This window comes from Grus americana, chromosome 15, assembly GCF_028858705.1.
Source record: "Grus americana isolate bGruAme1 chromosome 15, bGruAme1.mat, whole genome shotgun sequence".
NCBI lineage: Eukaryota > Metazoa > Chordata > Aves > Gruiformes > Gruidae > Grus > Grus americana.
Window position 1 is genome coordinate 10,412,635 of NC_072866.1, and position 19,867 is coordinate 10,432,501.

The window sequence follows — 19,867 nt, forward strand, 5'->3', positions numbered from 1 at the left end:
AACCTCAGCCCCGGGGAGATGCCGCATTGGGGTGACGCAGACTTTGGGGTGGAAAACGCTCTGAGGGTGAGCGGAGGCCATCACCATGATGGAGGGAAGCGGTCTGACCCCACGCACAGCCCTGGAGCTCGAGGGTGAGGACATCACCAGACCAGGCAGCTGTAGAGGAAGAAGGCCACCATGCAAGGCCAGCAGACCCCATCCAGCCACCCCTTCCCCTCTCGAGCCCTGTACACCCATCCAACGCCATCTCCCTCTTGCAGGAGGAAGACGCAGGACAGGGAAGACAATGGGCCCCGCGTGAGGCCGAAGCATAGGATACAGCCCCCCCGGGGTGCTGGGGCCATTTGGGGACCAGGCACTGGCAAGCCTGGGATGGGGTGGGATGGGAGCTGGAGGGGGGACACATTTGCTCCCCAGGGATGAAGAGCAAAAGGAGGAAGAGGAGGAGGGCAGCAAGCCCCATCCCTGCTTTCTAGGGCAGTGCAGGAGGGACAGACACTGTGTTTGGCCGCCCCATCCTGAGGGAGCTGGAGACTCCCTTTATTTAGAAGCGGTTCCCCGCTCCCCGCAACCTCATTTCTGCTGGCGGGGAAGCGAGGCACACATCCCAGCTGCTGGCACCACCACACAGGCAGGCAGAGTGATGCTTTCTGCTTTTATTCAATTAATGCAGCAATCTATACAAGGAAAAAAAATAAAAATAAAAGAAACCATGAAATTCCAAACCCTGACAGCGAAGAACCAAATTCTTCCTAAGAATCAACCAGGATTAAAAGATTCCCCCCACGTCAGACTGTACATAAAATAATCTCTGCCCCATTTACAGCGTTTCACACAGTACTTCTTGTATCTCAAACTTCAGAACTGTACAACTTTGTTACAAACCACGCTTTTTCCTAGGAAAAGCTTACGGAAAAAAATATTGCCACTTTCTTTTTTATTTTTTTATTTTTATTTGTAACAAAACAAAAAATTAGAATCTTTAAAAAAAAAACAAAATTAAAGTCAGCCAGAACTTGTAAGTGTGGGCACGGGCATGGGAAGGAGCAGAGGCACGCTTCTTGGCCGAACGTTTCTCCTCCCGCCCGGGAAAGGGAACGCTTTTGGCAGATAAAAGACTATTTGCCGCTGTTGCGGGTCTGGACCCCAGTTCCCCTGCGCCATCCTCAAAGCATTGCAGCCCTTTCGGCCCGTGGGGATTGGACACGTAGAGACAAACGCCAGGTGCTAACGGCACCGAAAGCCGAAGGCCCAAGCTCTCACCCCGGCAGAAATTGGCTCGTGCCACTGCCGGCTCACCCCGGATAGTGGGTTGGCAGCCCCACATCCCAGCGACCCCTCCCCGCCATCTCTGGGGTGAGCCAAGCCCCGGGATCGCAGCTCCCGGGCGTCACAGCTCTTGCCTGACTAACAGCTGGATGAGAGTTCAGCAGGTGCAGAGCCAGATGTGGCAAGCCGGGCTCCCCTGCTGCAGGCAGCCTGCCTGCCGAGCCCAGCCGGGCAGGGACCCGTCAGCCCCTCCCTAGGCCAGCTCACCCCTCACCGCCAGCAAACAGCCCTCCCTTCTCTTCCTACAGCCCACGGGAGTGATGCAAGAGCTTTAGTTGGATCACCAAGTCTTCTCAAGATGCGGTAACAAAATGCAATTCCTCCTGCTCTCTGCAGAAAAGCGGGGACAAACGCCACCTTCCCCTCCCTTCCTTAGGAAAGGGTCTGGGCTGCGGGTCTGGGTGCGCGGGGTCATCACACTGGACGCAGCCTTATTCCCAGTTTGGGGCTGAGCAGGTTACATGAACGACACGCTGCTGGTGGATGGAGAGGAGGGTGGACCATGCGGCCAGACAAGACAGATAGGACAAATCTGACCGGGTCAGGTCTGTGCACGAGCCTGTCCCACGGAGCAGATGGGGAGAAGTTTTGCCTCCAGAATGGGGTTCCCCACCCTCCATCCTCCACAGCAGATCCATGTCCCCAGCCTGACCTGAAGCCTGCAGGCAGCCCGACAGTCAGCAACAGAGAACGGGTACGGGCATCACCAGCATTTCTGAGCCACAGTTTTACCAGACAGGTTACGGTAAGGGATCTAGACATCTGGATCCATGTGAAAATGTGTCTTCCGGTTTCAAACCAAGGTTTCACTTCGATGTTGTTCAGTGCAAAAGAGTTAAAAAACCATGTTATCTACACATATACATCCGTGTGTATAGAAAAATGTCTGTACAAGTGGGGAAGATGGCCTGCCTACACGCTGGGGACTCCTCGCTCAAGAGATGCTACGGGTCAGACCGGTTGCGTCCCACTCTCTCTAAGGTGTCAAGCCCCAACCAGTCAGGTTGAAAACCAAATGCACACAAGAACAGACGGCAGCTGGAGAGCGGCTCCGGCAAGGAGCTCCTCCAGCCACGGCTGCCAGCTCAGACCCACTGCACGGATGTGGGGCAGGGGGGAAGAAAGGAAGGAGGGGAAAGGTCCTGACTGTGGCATGCAGGAATACCAAAACAAACCGGGAGAGGAAGGATACGTGCACATGTACAGACTGCACAAGGACCAGGATGAGGGGATGGTTGGTACCAGGCTAGAGGCAAGAGCTCAGCATGCCTTGTTCAGCCTTCAGCAGAGATAGAGCCAATGCCTCATCCCATGGGAGTCCTGCTCTGGGAAGTGGCCCCGCTAAGGCAAGTTGCTTCCAGCTTCATTCTGAGTCGAGACACCAGGGTACAGTATCCGTATTGCAGAGGTAGGAGTAAAATTGGGAGCTGGAGGGGGAGAGCAGGCTGTGCAGAGCAGAGACCTCCGGCAGAAACTACTGCCACCGTCAGCAGTACCCACAGCAGAGCCTGGCACTGGGGAGGGCATGGGGCACATCCAGGATGAATCCAGAAAGACAGTTAGAAACAGTCATCGCCAGGTATCCTGCCAGCAGGTCTCTAGCTTGCTGGAAATGTTTGCACCAGCCATAAGGAGAAGAAGGGATCGCTGCTCCCTGTGTGTGGTTTTGCTATCAGGGGAATGCCAAGCTTTCCAAAACTAGGCGTTTGTAGCCAAGAGCTAGCCTGGATTCTCTGCAGAAAGCTGGGAGGGTGAGGAACACAACTTCAAACGCAAAGTGTGGTCTGAAAATGGCTTTTTAAAGGTTTCAGAAGCAGCAGAAGCATGAACTTTCAGATCTCTGGGCAGACAAGACAGGTTCTTTCGAAGGCTGTGCCCGTACCTCCGCACCAAGCCGATGGGGGCTCTTGCCAGGAAAACAATTGGATAAATAGAACCAAGGACAGGCACTGGGGGCCTCACCTACAACCCCCCGCAGACTAGTGGCGTTGAAGGTGGCAGTAATTTCCTTTGCACTAATGTAACCACTAGATCCAGCCTGAGCAGTAACCCCAACAACGGGCGAGTGGCAGGAGCTGCGGAAGTCAGCGAGAGGGAAAAGGACACCGAGACCGAGATGTCAGCAAACGTGCTCAATCACCATGGAACAGCGCTCTGGGGAACAATGCCTAGGTTTTGGGGGTTTTTTGACTGGGAGCCCCTCAAGACAGCAGCAAACGGGTTTCAAAATATATTACATCTTTTTATTGCCAAGCGTGCAGACCATGAAGTGTGTGGGGGACACAACACTAAGAAAAACTACAATTTGAGGAAGGGCAAAGCAGTAAAAATTTAAAAATAAGACTACTCCTTACAACTGCCAACACTTGGGTTCAAAGAATCAATTGGAGGAAGTTTCTTAAAAGTACAGTTCTAAATATGGTGTTGGGCCCCAAACTTTGAAAACACTGAGGCTTCGGTCTGAGCTAATGCAAACTGGGTGGGAAAAGAGGAGGAAGGCAGCAGACTTTCTAACATTAACTCCGCAGGGCCAAATGCCCAGTTCTTCTCAGCATTTTCTGTAGCAACCAGAAAACTCCTTACCCCAGGAATACAGGCAGGAATAAGCCCGGAGGAGGCGGGCAATCGCTGCAGCACTAGCTGCTGAATGCACTGAACTGTGGCCAAACCAGACCCTTGCAGCATCCCCGCTCCCAGAGCCAGCCTTGGAGGGGACAGACCGCAGCCAAGCTGCCCAGCTCCTCCGAGGCCACGGCAGTGCCCGTTCCTGCTCTGGCACAGCCAGTCCCTTGGGATGGGATGCCACGCCATCTCAACTCTCTCCAGCTAAAAGAGGCAGGGGGCTAAAAGCCAGCCCCCCTCCCTGGCAGTGGAGGACAGCTCTTCTCAAGCCAAGCATCCTCCCAAGCACAGCATCTCTCCTACTCTTCTTTGCTATCTCCAGCTCTGGGAAGCAGCATGTACTCAATGCGGTCGGTTACTCAGCAGCCCCGGGGCTCCAATATGGACCTCGGGTCAATGCTGGGCCAGCCTCAGTTGAAACCAGCCATGTTTCCTCCCTCCTCAACCAAAATATATCCCCGGTCAGACCAGCACTGAGAAACCAGAGCTCAAGTACATTCTTCTTGGAGAGAGCAGCACAGGGACACAAAGCTGTGAGCCCATGCTGGCTTGGGAAAAGGGACTGGAAAGGAAACCTATGGCATTTAAAACTGCTACTAAAGTGCAACAAAAATGTCCTAAACCCTTTGAAATCAGACGCAAGAGGGGTCTGCAAAGCTTCAAACTTCCAGTTACTGCAGGGCACCCTTAAAACACAACCCAACAACAACTAGGTAAGAGCAGACCAAGGAGCCCTTTGGTGAAGCAAGGAATACAAGGCCACCACAGAGAGTTTCAGCTCCTGGGGTCAAACATCATATTTAGAACATTTGGAAAGGAAGAAAGTTAAAGCAAAAAACAAAAATACAATTCTTGAATCTTGCGCAATGAAACAGTTAAACTTTTTGGTGTTTTCAAAAGAAATCCCAACAGACAGCCTGGCATAACTTTATCTGCTTCCTAAGGGAGAGATGCCCGTTTGACCCATGACTCAGGACACCATGTGCACTGGACATGTTCCATCCTTATGTATGTCTCAGCATTCCTCCATTCATAAAAACAAATTGCTAGATCCTTCCTGTTTACTCTTCAGCCTGAAAGGAAAAACCAAAACTGAAGCTAGATGGAAGATAGCCAGAGGGAGGAGAAAGTTTTCACAGACTGGAGGCCAATCTCATCAGCTCCACAAGCCTGGAAAGTGCAATCCTCAGTGTCGCCTCATTTTAACTTTCCTGGCTGGGCTGCCATCCTCCTCTTCCTCATCACAGTCCTCCGTGTACTCGTAAGACCTTCGCCAATAGTTCTCGGAGCTGAAGTTGCTCCGTCTCCTATGTTTTGGTAAGAGGACTGAACGCCTGTTCTCCTCTTTATCCATTTCTAGAATCCGTGGCCTATGGAGAGAGAGAAAGAGGGAGTGAGAGCACATCCACGACAGGATTTAGGCATTCCTTGTGCAGACACTATCCGTAGTTTTGCATCCTTTGAGTTACATGACTGACTGTTTCCACGTTGCTTTCCCAGTACTGGGCACTCAGCAGAGCAGGAGCACATCACCAAGTTGCACCTCCTGTGGGGAGGCCGAGACCTTTGCCTTGACCATGGAAGTCCTTCCCCTTCCCAGGGCAAGTTTTGGTCTTTATCTCCACCAGGAACACATCCAAACAGCTCAGTCACCTCTTTTTAAGTGCAGCTTGTGGCCCCAGGAAAGATCCCTTGGGCAGAGGGGTCTGTCTCTCCTACAGCAGAGCTCACAGCACAGAGCTGAGCTCCTTTTTTAAGCTGCTGGGGTGCTTGTGGTGCAGGATCAAACCACAGGTCCGAACTCCTTTCTCCTCTCACTAGTTGTCTCAAGCATTAGCACAGTGCAACCATTATTTCTGCAAAGCTGCCTCTGCTCTCACCTGCCATCACTTCATAGTAGGACTGGGCTGGTGGGCTGCACAGACCACTTATTTTATCCGAGGTGACAACTGCCGAGTTCCTCTAAGACACTGCTAATCTGACATCCGTGCTATTTACCTATGTTGCATTGGAGTCTTTGAGGCCAAAGGAAGAGAAAAACATGTTTTTGATACCCATCTGCTGCAGGAGTCTCTACAAGCCCCCCCACCTCAATAAGGTCACATCAGGCTGAAAAACAGGTCTCTCGGATCTGCAGATTTGTCCTGCATGATTGCTCCTCTAATCACACACCAGCCCACTGCATGCTCAGAGGTAAGCTTTCATTTGCAGGCTAACTTCTCTTCTTGATCTATCTTTCCAGGCAGTCTGAGTCCAGGTGAATGAACACCACTCATAAACAAGCCATCCCCACCCTCCTCCCTCCCGGACAGGTTGAAACACGGGTCGGGACCGTACAGCAGCCAAGCCTCGGGACCAAGCCAGCTTTTGGTTTTCACACAACGTGCAGAGAATGCGGTCTCCATCCTCGGGAAGCTTTGGAATTGGAGAATACCAGAAATACTGCATGACAGCTGGCAGACTGGCTATCACTCACAGCTATCAGTATGTTCACACAGAGCAAGGCGGTGTTTAAGGAAAGCCTTGCTGCGGAGCTCAAGGTGTCTGAAACCTCAGCCAGCAGCTCCCCTGAAGGTCAGGCTTATGCATTCACACAGTCTGGTTACACACACAAAAATATATATGTGCAGCTCTGGAACCAAAACAGGTTTGAGAAGCTTCCCAATAAGGCCTTCCCCTTTCCCAGATAGCAAAACCTCACATTTTCTCCCAAGACTGCTTTCATAATATAGTTTAATGCAGCTGCACAGGTTGCTTGGCAATAGAGGTCAAAAATAATTAGCTGCAGGGAAACTATTGTTCTGAATGACTGCATTATCAAGAGCCAGCCAAACCTATTGCTTCTTCATTATGCCACTCACAGGATAAACAATGTAAGCTGCTTACAGCCAGAGCTTAGCTTCCGCAAGCCTAGGAGGAACGTATAAAGAACCTCATTCTGATAAAACAGATCTGTACGCCACAGAAAGCACCCAGGAGGTGCAAACTAGATGTTTTGAAGTGTGCTGTGCAACCTCTCTCATCAGAGGCCAGGAACCTCAGACATGCGCTGACCTAGAGATACCATCCAAAACATTGCTCTTAGGAGAGATCATCCTACCTGTGAGCAGCATCCGGATCTGCTTTGCGATGGGACCGCTTTGGTTTCAGGATCTGGTCCCGGTTGCTTCCCGATAGACGGTCAGAGTTATAACCTGGTGGTAACACAGAGCTACTCAGGGATTTTGTTTCCAATCGAGGTGCATCTAGTCTTGTTCTGCAAATATTTAAAGAGAAGAGAATTTGCAAGGAGTTTCCACAGAACCACTAGCGTGCTGCGGCAGACATTTGTCCTAGATGTGCTGAAGCAGAACCCTCCATCCCAGCCACACAGCTCAGGAAGAGGGTCAGGACTGTTACGCTCCACAGCAAAACAGGCTGCAGCTTTCTGGTACTTGCAGCTTCAGCTTTAACCTTTGCTGTCTTCAACAGAGGGAAGAGGAAGGCTCAGGGACACGCATAGCCACAAGGTGAACACAAATGGTGCTGGGCTCACTGCAATCCCAGTTACGGGACATAGAGCAGAGGCGTTGGAGCCCCTGTGAAATACTATGAAATCACAGTGACTCGTCAATAACTCGCAGCTCCAGTTAAACCACCTGGGAGATGCCCTGTGAAATTCATCATCACCTACAACAGTAATAACTGCTTCTATCTGGAAACTCCCTACTGTCTCAAGATCTCGTGGGGTCAGGCATTTCTCAGCTTGACTAAGAGGTTTAAAGAGTCGAAGTACGAGTCAGGAGAAGGTCTAGCAAACAGAAGCTGCACCACATCCCTTCCAGCAGCACAGCACACGCTTAAGCTACACCGGAGAGCAAGCACAGCTTGTCCCAGAGCGGAACTGCTGCTTGGCCTGCTGCACACGTGGAGGGAGGCAGCAGGGCGAGCAGCAGGAATGAAAACTTGACGGCGCAGCATCTTATCACAGCACTACTGCTGTCTCCAAGCACAGCACAGTTACCAGTCTCAACTTACAAGCACTGCTAACGTCTATTTCAAAACGCAAACTGAAGCCTAAGAATAGGTAAAACACACTAAAAAGTGGTGCCGGTGCTCCAGAGCTGTCGATTTCAGGAGGATCCAAGCCACCTCCCAGAAGGAAAGACACCCCGATATTGTTGCTGCAGCCTGTCTCCCTCCTTGGGATTAGGGGTGAATACAAAAGGGGTCTGGGTAACAAAAAGGGGAATCACTACTTGCTCTCTGGCACTGAACTTTAGGCTCCCAAGGGAGGTTTCCACAGGAGAATCCTAACCTAAACTCCTGTTAGGAAGCACGTCCAGTTGCCAAGCTTCCTCTCTGCCATCGGGGAGAGCCCCTTCGGTTAACCAGGACGATGCCAGACTGGCACAGGCGAAGCTGGGCATGGCACCCCAAGGGCGCCCGGCATGCCAGAAACAAGGAACACTTCCACAGGCAGGTGCCAGGCTGGAGCCGGCGCTAGTCCACAGCGCCGTCCTCCTGAGCTGTTCTCAGCTCCAGGACTGGACCAAGTCCAGCCAGAACACCAAAGGCATTGTGAAACTTGCCCCAGACAAGTTAGGTGGTTTAAATAACTCTCAAATACAACAGCAACTACAGGCCTGCAATTAAAACCACCAAACCACCAAATATACTGCAAGGGAACACCAGCCACACTCTCTCTGTCCACAGAGCAATGCAGGTATGAGCTGCAGGAGCAGGTACGAGGAGAGGCTATACTAAAACAGAGAGAAAATTACCTACCAAAGTTCAATTAAATACAATAACTCCCCAATGTAACTGCTTACAAAGAAGTGCTTACAAATGGCAGCATAAGCCCTCCAAAATGACTTTCAAGACCCGCTTGAATAGATCTCATTTCTATCCCCACCTCCCACGTCACTTCTTTCCACATCTCATGAAACCGAGAGCGCTGTTCCTCCCCCCCCCAAGCCTCTTGCTCAAAGCACTTCCAAACCTTGCTGGCTCCCCGCAGTCCTGCACTCCGATACACAGGAAACACTGTAAATATCATCACACTACAGCACTGAAGTGTTTATGACCTACTTGGTAACCACGCCGCTCTCAAGCATCCTGCAAAACCCAGCCGCTTCTCCAGCTCACGCAGCTTTGTTCTCCTGCCGCTGCCAGCAAAACCTGTCTCTAGAACCGCACACTGGGACTAGAGGCAAGAGCAGATCCAGACTCAAATGTCTGGGACCCAGCAGGCTCTGGCAGCCTAATTCAGAGCTGAATATCCCAGCTCCGAGCTGCAGCAAAGTTTACGCCGTTCCATGACCCAAAGGAAGTAGCTGTTTTCCGGGTTGCATAACACGCTATTTCAGACTGCACAAAGTCGCATGATCCGGGACGAGGGAATGGCATTTGCTGCAGCAACACATGCCGCGGGGATGCGAGCGCAGACAGGTCACCACAGCCCTGCCATGCATGCATGCGCGCACGCGGGACTCAGCGAGGAGACTGCCGCCATCACAAGGGATAAGCAGCAATTAATAAGCTCTATTTGGCAGCAATCAGAACGCACCCTTTGGCAAACAGGCAATTGCCATGCATTCACCAGGGCTGCTAAGCTCTACGGAGATTACACAAAAATAATTACCAGGGGGTTTCCACTTTGCTCAAGAGAAAAATCCTGTTGTGGTTTCATTTAGCCTGCCAGTCAAGTCAGCCCATTGCTCTCTGCGTATGACTGGGCAGAGACGCTTCTGCTCTAATGCTAAGCAAGTCAAGCCCCTAAAATCAGGGGAAGACAGAAGGACACGCTGCTACAGAAGGATGGCTAAGCAAACATAGCTCCTAGCAGAGCCATATCGGCTAACAGGCCTCGTCTGCTCAGCAGCGATGCACCAGGTCAGCCGGGTACATCTCAGCCAGCTCGGTGCTTGCCCAGTGGTACTTTGAGGCCATGCAGGCTAGACTGAAATAACACCCCTAGCTTACAGAGGCCGGCAAAAGCAAGAGGTAGAGCCAGTTTAAACAAGTACGTTCGACATCTGCACCAGTTTGGGTAGCTTTAGCTTATTTAGCAGAGTCTGTCTTTTCTAGGGAGCTGCTGCCAACGACAGGCAGCTTCTCCATCCCAAAGCCCAGCTAAAGCAGCTACAGGATTTGGAGATGCTCGTCAGCACTCACACTGCTTTTCGTTGGCTGCAGTAACCAACAATGTGAATGTAACAGCCGTTTAGTTCTTATCGCAACCCTCTCGCCTTAAACCTCACGTGGCAATAACCAGCTACGGGGTGGTTTGGTTCTAATCTGTCTTTCTTTCATCCCACTCTATCACCTGCCACATCTCATCCTGCCTCCCTGGGTCTGTGCTGATTTTGCCTGGCTAACGCCTCAGGGCTGCTGTTTCTCCTGCCTTCATTTCATGGGTCTCTCTAACCAGATGTCCAACTCCGCTCCGCTGGCTTTGTGCCACATCTTCACAACGTTGCCAGACTTGTTTTGAAACCAACTAAGCTGTCCGAAAGCTCAGCAAGTCTGCATCTAGACCTCTTGTTTGCTAGCCTTATGCCAGCCTGGGCCACAACTGCAGCCCCGCCGCCAATACCCGTGCTTTCGTCTGGGTTTACAGTACTCGAGTCATGTGTGTTTTCACCTGCAAAAAGATTTCTTGACAGGGGAATTACTGCTAATACCTTTCAAGGAAGAATCAACATGGGTCAATGTGTGGCAGTCACATTTTTTGGTCTCCTAGTAGAAGGGAACTGATGAGAGAGGACATTTCTGGGCACAAAACAAGGTTATACTGAGGGAGCTTGAGGTGGGGTTAGTTTCTATTTTTTTCTCCATTTTCTTAAGAGCTTTAGGAACAGGCACTGGTTGATGAAATGCCATCAAGACAGTGCATCTTCTAAAACAGAAAGCGTGTGATACAGCTTAAAGAGCTTGGCTTTCCAACACCAACTTGAAGGACAAGCTCTGTAAAGCAATCAATAAATTCGCTGCATCCGTTTTCCTTCAAAGCCAGCATCTTCCTCCCTCTCCCCAGGAAATGAAAGCCATGCTACCAAGAAAACTCTCTGCTTTATAGGAAATTCTTCATCATAAGCATCAGCTTCAAAGGACCATCCAGGTAACTCACGCATGTGGGTATCATATGATCAGACACCTGAACACATAGCCCAAAACACGAGTTTGAAATCCTAGCTGTTTGGAGTTAGGCGGCCGATGAAAGCCAGGTGTTTGGACACGAACAGCGCCCACAAACCCAGGCATTACAATGAAGTACTGCCGCACGGAGCCAAGAAGTGATTAACTCCATAGTAACAAGTTCCATCTACTTCCACCGGCCAAGCAACGGGTACGGCAAGACACAAGTGAGCATCAGAATGACATCTAATCAAGATGTAAGATCAAGCCAGCAAATTAACAAGCAAGGCAGTTTTAAAGCATTTCTTTAAAAGCACCTTATCACAAGACCACATTCAAGTTCATCTTACTGTCCGGAGGGCTTCAACACTCACTTTCGAAGGATGATGACAGCTCTTCTCTCCTTGATGTCCTGTGGTCGAATACAGTGTGTAATTTCATCAGCTGCATATCCACTGACAACAAAAACAAAAAGCCACTGTGAGAAAGATGACAGGCAGAAGCAGAAAGTGGTTGCCAGCCACAACAACTCAGTTTGGCCAGTCATTTCCTAACTTCCACCAGGAATTCCTCCTCCCAACACCATTCCCCTGACACATGGCAGCTAGACTTGTAGGAAGGAAGAAACTTCAGGAAAGAATGAGGTCAGGGTTTTTTTTTTTTTTTTTTTTTACTCAATTTTTAGCATACACCAGAGGTAACTGCCACCTGCCACAACATTGTGAAATAAGACACGTAGAAAATGAGTCTATGGAACGTAAATACAGCCAATTCATTTATCAAGAAATTAGAGAGGAACAGAGAAAAAAAAAATCAGCACATTGCTCCAAAGCATCTTCTCACGCACATCCCTGAGAACAACCGTCTCTTATGACTGAGATGCACAGCATACCCAGACGCGAACACGTAGCGGCGTCGATGAGATCTGATCATCAGGAGGGGGTGCAGCGGTGGGAAGAGTTGAGCGTCTTGCCCCCCTCCCCTGGGCACAGACGCTACTATCTCAGCACCCTCGCCCTCCCCGCTTTCCCCACGTGGCACATCCTCAGCCACGCAACAAACATGACCCCCAGCACAGCCCAGCCCCAACACAACGCATGTGGCGTAACCTTCAAATTCAGACCCGCAAACCAAGCTGCACCCCTAAAGCCTCCCGGCCGCAGGGCTCACAAGGAGAGACGGATACCTGGGCCGAGGAAAGTTACACCTGGCTCAAGCAGCTACATGGCCACACGGTAGCCGTTCTCGGCAGGAGCGTTTCGCTGTATGAGGTGACTTCACCCACTCCACGTTTCCAGCAGGCAGGAGGAGAGCCATGGCCAACAAGGGCCGCAGCTACCCACAGCACACAGGAATGGGTTTTCTTGTGGCTGCTTCAGTTGTTCAGCACAAGTCCTGGGGTCCAGCGCAGCACGTGAGATCACGGCAGGCCATCACATCTGCTTGGATGCACAAACCACCCTACCAGGAGCGTAACTCATCACCCACATGGGTGCTAACGAGCAGGTCCGAGAGGTGGGCCTGCCCTCTCCCTGGAGAGCATCTGTTCACTAAAGAGCCTTCTAGAGTCCGATACGGGGAAAAGAGAAAGTAAACACTTTCAGAGTCTCCTGAAATGGCTGGCAAGGACAGGAAGACCTTTGAAGGGACTTGGGTGAAGGCTGTTCACGCCACGCAAAGCTAGCATACCCCGACCCTAGTTTAACCTGAAGCAGAAATCACCGAACCCACTCTCCCCACGAGGCTTTACAGTGAGGCTGCTGCCACGTCGGCTGTCAGCCGGCCCTCCAGGAGCACAGCCAGGGTCATCGGCTTGCAGGTTATTCAGGACGCTCAGAGCACAGAACAGATCACACACACGCAGGTCTTCTCTGGGGACGGGACCGGGTTTCCTTTATCTGGTTAGATAACCCACCCACTCACCGAGAAACGTACACCTCCCAAAGATGGATTTACTGCTTTGAGAAGAGAGTTAAGACTCTAAAACCTGATCAGTTAAAACAGGGGTTGATGTCCATCCCCCCTGTCCTCCAGGGCATTGCAGAACAAGACAGCGTTATGTGAAGGGGCTTATAATGATGCTCTATTATGTTCCAGGAATCTCTGCGTCAAGCTCCAGCGAATTCATTAATATCACCCACGTTAACATTCAACTCAGCACATCCTCAGCGACACCCTGAACATCAGGAAAAGGTCTGCTTCCAGACCTGCGCCCTCCATCATGAGATGTCAGCCTGGCCGCCTGCTCTCACTCCCCAGGCAGGAACCAGCTCGCTTTGAGTGGTGCCAGGCAGAGCTCGTGGTCCCAGACACACATGGGCAGCACCGAAGCAACAGCCCCAGTGCTACAGTCTGAGGCCCTAACGGGGACACACCAGTCTGCACCAGTGCCACGCTGGTGTGGGAAAACTCAGCTTGCACCACAGCACATACAGTGATGGTGTCTCTCTGCATGGGCCTCCAGCAAAGGGGTTCACACAGACACCAGGCAGAGAAATGGAAGAAAAAGATTATTTGGTTGTCTCACACTTGTTCTGCTTTGTGCCAGCATGAACTTCTCACCCACTGCCGCACCCTGACGATGGGTGAAGGAGCAGATGCTGGAATAAAACACCTATAATATCATCAAGGGTCTACCCAGAGATTTCTTGCCCAGAGAACAAACGTAAAGCACGAGGCAAGAGACAACTTGGTAAGGAAAACCCCAAACTGCTGCCCACAAGAACACCCGAGCATGACGTCTCCAGCCTACAGCATTTTCCAGAAGAATACGGGGCAGTGCAGGTACTATCCACATGCTCCCCTAACACCCCAACTCTTAACTAACCTGTCAGATCTTACAGCCCCAACTCCTCCCCAAGTCTCTCTCAGTGCAGAAGAGCTCCTGCCGAGCCACAACATGACTGATTCACATGGAGATGAAAGCAGATTTTTTTGTACAAACATCACCAGAAAGGAGGCCCTGAAGTTCCGCAGACTCTCTAACAAGAAATATTTCTAGGGGTTGACGACAGCCAGGCCAGCTCGCAGGCAGGCGGAGGGACCTCACGCACCAGCCCGTTGCAGGGTTTGAGCAGCTCGAGGCTTTACTTGTGGTTCAGGAAAACTGCTGCCACAAACCACGGATGTGACACCGACCAGTTCAAGCAGAGCTTGAACAAATCTATTTGCCTCATCACTGCTGGCACACGCATAACTTCCTCTGCACCAACGGCCTGTTCTGAGGGATCAGACTTTTCTGGAAAAGCGCTAAATCCAGGCAGTTGCGGAGACATTCCTCCAGCTGGGAAGAAAGCAGGTTCATCCTCCAGAGACTCCAACCAGCTCCGATTATGCTATCACCAGGCATGCCTCACGACAACAGGAGAGACAAACATCATGATGTTTCCACTGCTATTACAAACAGCAGGGAGACAACCTGGAGCACCCATTAGCTGCAGAAGGGAAGCCCGTACGCCATACAAGCCCTCAGAACTCAGGAAATGTTACCTTTGGTCATTTATTTCTCTGGTTAACTGCAACTGCGCTATTTCCAGCCACGCTGTTGAGACGCAACACCCGTCAGTTTAACAAAAGCCGGCTCGGTGCTGAGATTTGCTGCCTACAACAGAGGCTGCAAGGCACGGTGAGGCACAGGGGTCTGCCTGGCTCCGCACCCCCCAGCTCTCTCCCTTTCTTCCAGCCTAAGCATTTGTCAAAGCACATGTTCCCCAGATGAACAAGCAAATTCCTCCATCTCCTCTCCGCTGCTTCTATCGATTGATGCTTATCAAATTATTTAAAAAAAAAAAAAAAAAAGAAAACCCACAAATGTGGTCCAGCCAGCAGTCCCCAACAGACAGCTGACGGTCCACAGGACTGAAATCCAGCTTAACTCCAACTGCCCGAGAAGAGCAGCACCGACCGAGGTGCTGCTGCCGCTTCCTCTCGGCCTGGCTGGCAGCAGGACAAGCCTGCAGGAGCGTCCACTTCCTGGAGCTGCGGGAGAAGAGGGGACTGGAGAAGGTCTTCTTCTAGATGTCAGAAGCTAGAAGGGCAAATCTTCACCGCAGATGCAAAAGGAGAGGAAAAAGCACCTTGCTGGAGAAGCAAAGGGCTCATTAGCAGGTAGCAGGGTGGCTCAGCCTTCATCCTGCTGGCAGAGGTGCATGGTCCAGCCAGGAGAATCTCCATTCCACCTTTTAAACACTAACCTGTCCTTTGAGGTCTGAATATTTTTCAGTGAGTTTGAGGCAGGCTCAGTGTTTGCAAACACCACAGCCTGCTTCACAGTAGGCAAATAGAGTCAAGGGAGGGAAAGCCCCTCTGCAGACTCCCTGACAGGTAGGTGGCTACAAAATCAGGAGGAAAATTTGGAATAGGCCACTGAGAGCAAGAACAGGACAGGTGTGATCTGGGGACAGCCCGAGAATGATGTGGAGGCAAAGAGAGATATCCAACAGCTTTCTTTAGATCCTCACAGTTTCCACATGGTAAGCAAACGCACACGGCTACCCTGGCTTCCCCAGAAAGGCGGCATGCCAGCAGCAGCCACTGACCCAGCAATATTTGAATCACAGACATTACAAGCATGCCATTTCTATCTGCGCCGTTTCCCTATCTCCAGGGCAACTGCCTTCAGCAACTGTTTACTGAGAGGAGAAAAAGCCAAGTTTGGGGAGTTGACTTAAACACGACCAAGGGCTGGATTTCGGAGATACACCCCTGAGAGCCTACGGACAGTCTGCACCTCTCCCTGCTCCCCTCAAATTGTTGGGGTTAGAGGGGAGACAGGAGATCTGCCAGAGTCGAGGAACTTGCATCCAGCCAGGATCATATCATCACAGAACAATCACTTTGGCAGAATCTCTCTTAAGTGAGTGTTAAGTATCTGCTAACTGCTGTACTGAAATTGAAATAATCCCCCTTTTTAAAGTCTATTATTTGCTGGAAAGCACAACATCTAACTGCCACTTTTGGGTCAGTCAGAAACCAACCCTTCTAGTCAGAGTTAAAAGACATCTTCCTTTGATTTGTGTCTTCCTTTGATTGCTTCAGCCACCTTAACAAACTGATTAGGGCACCCAGGTGATGCTGGCCACCAACCCAAGGGCACAGACCTGGGAGACACCCGGCTCCAACTCTGGGAGCCCTCAGCCAGCTGCCTCTTCCCAGCAGTTTTGGGAGAAGAGAGTCTGGGACAAGAAAACATCGTTCTCCGGTCCTGGAGCAGAGAAAAGCACTTCTCCCTCCTCCCACCATCCTCCACTCCATGGAAGTTTTCCTAGTGGCTTTGACTACAAGACTACACACTGACCCCGTATTAACGGCTCTGCCAGCATGCTCTAAGCAACAGAAAACTCTGTCCCTAAAAAAAAAAAAAAAAAAAAAGGACCTCTGGCTGTGAAAGGAAGGACAGCTATTTACTCCAGCCCCCCCAGGGAAAGGCAGCACAGAGGTTCGCATCACCAGCAGGAAAATTAGGGTAGAAAGTTTCCCTCCTCATGTCTAAGAGGAGAAGTCGGAGCGCGGAGAAGCTGCCTCGCACCTGGCAGTCTCCATCCCCGGGGATGGAGCTTGCTCTGCGGTAAAAGGACATGTGGCAGGATGGGTCCCTCCCGCTCCTGTTTCACAAAATCACCCTGACCTCTGCCCTCCCTCTGCACCCTCCTTGCCCCGGCCAATCCACCAGAGAATGACAAAATGTCCTCAGTGGGAAGTTCCCACTTCCCTCCACAGCCTCCCTCATCCTCGCTAATCCACAGAAGTTACCTAACGCAGGGGGTACAGTGAGGATTAGTTAATGTTTGTGCAGCTTTTCTGAGATAAAAGCTACGCAAGATCTCAGCATTTATTATTGATGCACTAGTCAACGGTGCGAGGCTGTGCATATGCGGGGGGAAAAAATTCCTTCCCGAACCCTGCGGCGATCACTTTACAAGCCAAAGCAGGGGATTGTGTTACAGCCTGGGAGCCCTGAAAACCGGCCTGGACCTTCACCAGTCCAAAAAAAAACCCCAAACGAGGATGGCTGGTAGCTTGGAGCACTGCTGGCAGTCTGGGCGATCCTGCTCCTGGCAGGGAGCACTCTGACCTTCAGGACACGAGGGACTGACTGGTGCTCACAAAGTCAGGCAGCCCCAGCGCTGGGCTTCGAGCCGCCCTCCCCAAGACCTGGAAGCCGGCAGGTCCATCCGTACCAGCCTGCGCACACCCTGCCTGTCCCCTTACCTGCCTGCTCTGCCTGCCCAGCGCGTACCGGGAGGCAGGGGGATTAGGAAGCAGGCGTTTCCCAGTGCCAATCCCAGCTTTACTACCGACCGGCTGCATGACCTTGGGCAGGTCATTTCACCTCCAAAGCTCTTCCCCCACTTGCAAGAATGCACGTCAAGTCCTTTCTTGTGCCTGTCACCCACCACGCTTCCAAACGACAGTCCCACAGGGCTCTGCACTCTGGTCTCGGCATCGGGCAGGGGAGGGTTTAGCATTCCCAGTTAACAGACTGGGAAGACAAGGCCGTTCACACCTCCTCTCCATGCTTAAGGTCAGGTCAGGAGGCACTAGCCAAGCTAAGAATAGACCCAGGAGCCCTGTCCCAACCAGCTGCTCACACTGACCGCTCTTGGGCACAGGATCCATTTTGTGTCTCGATGTGTTATTTTAACCGCTTACAGGAGCTCCGGCAAAGCTCGGCTCTGCAAGTGGTTGCGCTCCCACCAGGACTCACCTCGAGCTCCGCAGAGAGGGCACCACCCAAAAATCAATCACCCACCCAAATCCCCATCCACCACGGTGGCAGGACCCCCCCAGATCCTTCCCCTTCATCCCTTCTGCTGCAGCGAGACCCTGCATGCCTACAGGCGGGCGAGATCAAGCCCAAGCCGCCGTCGGGGTGTGCATCCATGTGCCTCGTGATTAGCGTTACACAACCGAGCCCCGGCACGTTAGCGGAGGCCCGAGCAAGGCGGGCGAGTTACCTGAGCACCGTGACGCTTCCCCTCTTCACAGGCAGGAAGAGAACGGGCTCCGAGACCCTGATGGGTTTGAACTGGAATTTACACCCGAAGCAGAGCGCTGAGTCGCTGAAGAAGGAGACGGAGACGATGGGCCTCTCAAAAATATGGATGGGGTCCACGTGGGAGACAATGCAGCCCCCCGGCTGGTAGTCGTTGATGACGGCACTGTTCACAAAGCCCTCTGGAATCACCCGGTGCTCCACCAGCTTCCTGATCACCAGGTCGTGCACCCACTCGGGGATGGCGTCCACCTCCCCCCGCGGGTACAGGCGCTCTTGGCCGGGGCCTCGTCTCTGCAGCTGAGACCCGTAGGTGTAGCCCTCCCCAAAAAAATACTTGTTCCGCAGCGGCGCCCGGTCCACCGTGTGCTCCTTGTAGAGCCCCTTCTCCGCCCGGGACACCACGTCCTCGATCCGAGCTTCGATCTTGGCGCACTCCTCGGCGCTGAAGAGACGAAGCTGGCGGATGCCGCTTTTGACTTTCCGAGCTTCTTCCTCCTCCTTCTGCTCCTCGTAGTCGCTGGGCTCGGAGCCGGAGTCCTCCTGGTGCCGGCGCTTGCGATCGTAGGGGGGGTCGGGGGGCTCCCGCGGGAGGCTGCCGCCGCCGCCTTTGTGGCCGTCCCGGTAGGGCATCATGGACTTGAGCTTCTCCCGCAGGTCCGTGTAGCCGCTGCCGGCCATAGTGCGTCCGCAGCCCCCGCCTCTATCGATCCCGGCGCTGCAGGCGGCGGCGGGCGGCAGGGGACGCGCAGCTGCTATTCATGGCACCCGCCGCCCTGCTGGAAGAGCCCCGGAGGAACGGGGAGGTGAGGACGGGACCACCCACCCCCCCACACCACCATCCCGGCACCGCGACCGGCCGAGCCGTGCCCGCGGGAGCCCAGCTCGCCCCCCCCCACCCCCGGGAGATGGGACCCCCCTCCCGGCGGGCAGCACGGATGCCGCCCGCCCGCCCGCCCCCTCCCTCTCTCCCTCCCTCCCTCCCGCCGCGACGCCCCTCCCGCGGGGAACGGGGCGGCCCGGCGGACGCCACACTCACGGCTTCGCCCGGGGCGGGCGCGGACAATGCTGCCGGTGCCGGCGGCGGTGCTCACGCGGCGGCCGGGCCTGGCACATGCCCAGCGGCGGCCCCGGCGCGGCGCGGCGCCCTGCCCGCTCCTGCCGCCGCGGCGCTGCCCATGGCGGGGGGATCGCACCGGGGGTGAGGGGGGGGGGGAAGGGAAGGCCGGGCCGGGCGGGGGGCGGCGGCGGCGGCGGCCGGGGGTCTCGCGCGGCCCTTCCCGCGGCGCGAGCGGCGCGCTACGTCACCAGGAGCCAGCCCGACATCCCGGATCGCCGCAGGGCCGCCCACCGCACCCGCTCCGCCCCGCCGCGCACGCGCCCCGCCGCAGCCCCAGGCCCCGCCCCGTCGTACGTACGTACGGCGACGCGGCGGCCCCGCCCCGCCCGGCCGCCGCCACCTCCGCCCTCGCCTCGCGCCGTAACGGGTACCGGCAGCGCCGCGACGCCCCGCCCCGCCTCCCGGCTCGGCGCTGATTGGCCAAGGGGGCGGGCGCGAGCGGCACGAGCCGGCGGCTGATTGGGCGGCTGGCGGGCGGCGCGGGGGCCTAGCGGGCGCGGCGGCGGGTGGGAGGCCGGGAAGGGGGGGGGGAGCTGAGGGGTTGGGGTGGCCGCCGAGGTGCCTGCGGGCGCGCGGCCGCGGGGCGCGACCGCCCCCTGGCGGCCGGGGAGGGGGAGCGGGACAGCCGGCCGGGGGGCACCGCGCTCCCGCACCCCGACAGCGGGCACCCCCCGCGCTGC

The 19,867-nt window shown here is 53.7% G+C and overlaps 1 protein-coding gene across 3 annotated transcripts; it reads right to left on the reverse strand.

Moving 5' to 3' along the window:
- Positions 1 to 646: 646 nt before the first annotated feature.
- On the reverse strand, positions 647 to 19,576 carry ALKBH5 (alkB homolog 5, RNA demethylase). Of its 3 annotated transcripts, none has more exons than XM_054842853.1 (5): positions 19,486 to 19,576; positions 18,030 to 18,846; positions 11,448 to 11,528; positions 7,055 to 7,210; positions 647 to 5,324 (listed from the first exon to the last, which is right to left on the reverse strand). In XM_054842853.1, the coding sequence occupies exons 2-5, from the start codon at positions 18,746 to 18,748 to the stop codon at positions 5,141 to 5,143; spliced, it is 1,140 nt and encodes a 379-aa protein (XP_054698828.1). In that variant the 5' UTR covers positions 18,749 to 18,846; positions 19,486 to 19,576; the 3' UTR covers positions 647 to 5,140. The 3 variants fall into 3 exon arrangements, with proteins under 3 accessions (XP_054698828.1, XP_054698826.1, XP_054698825.1); XM_054842851.1 differs by lacking the exon at positions 19,486 to 19,576 and adding an exon at positions 19,107 to 19,457 and having other exon boundaries at positions 18,030 to 18,843; XM_054842850.1 differs by lacking the exon at positions 19,486 to 19,576 and adding an exon at positions 19,107 to 19,457.
- Between the last annotated feature and the right edge of the window lie 291 nt (positions 19,577 to 19,867).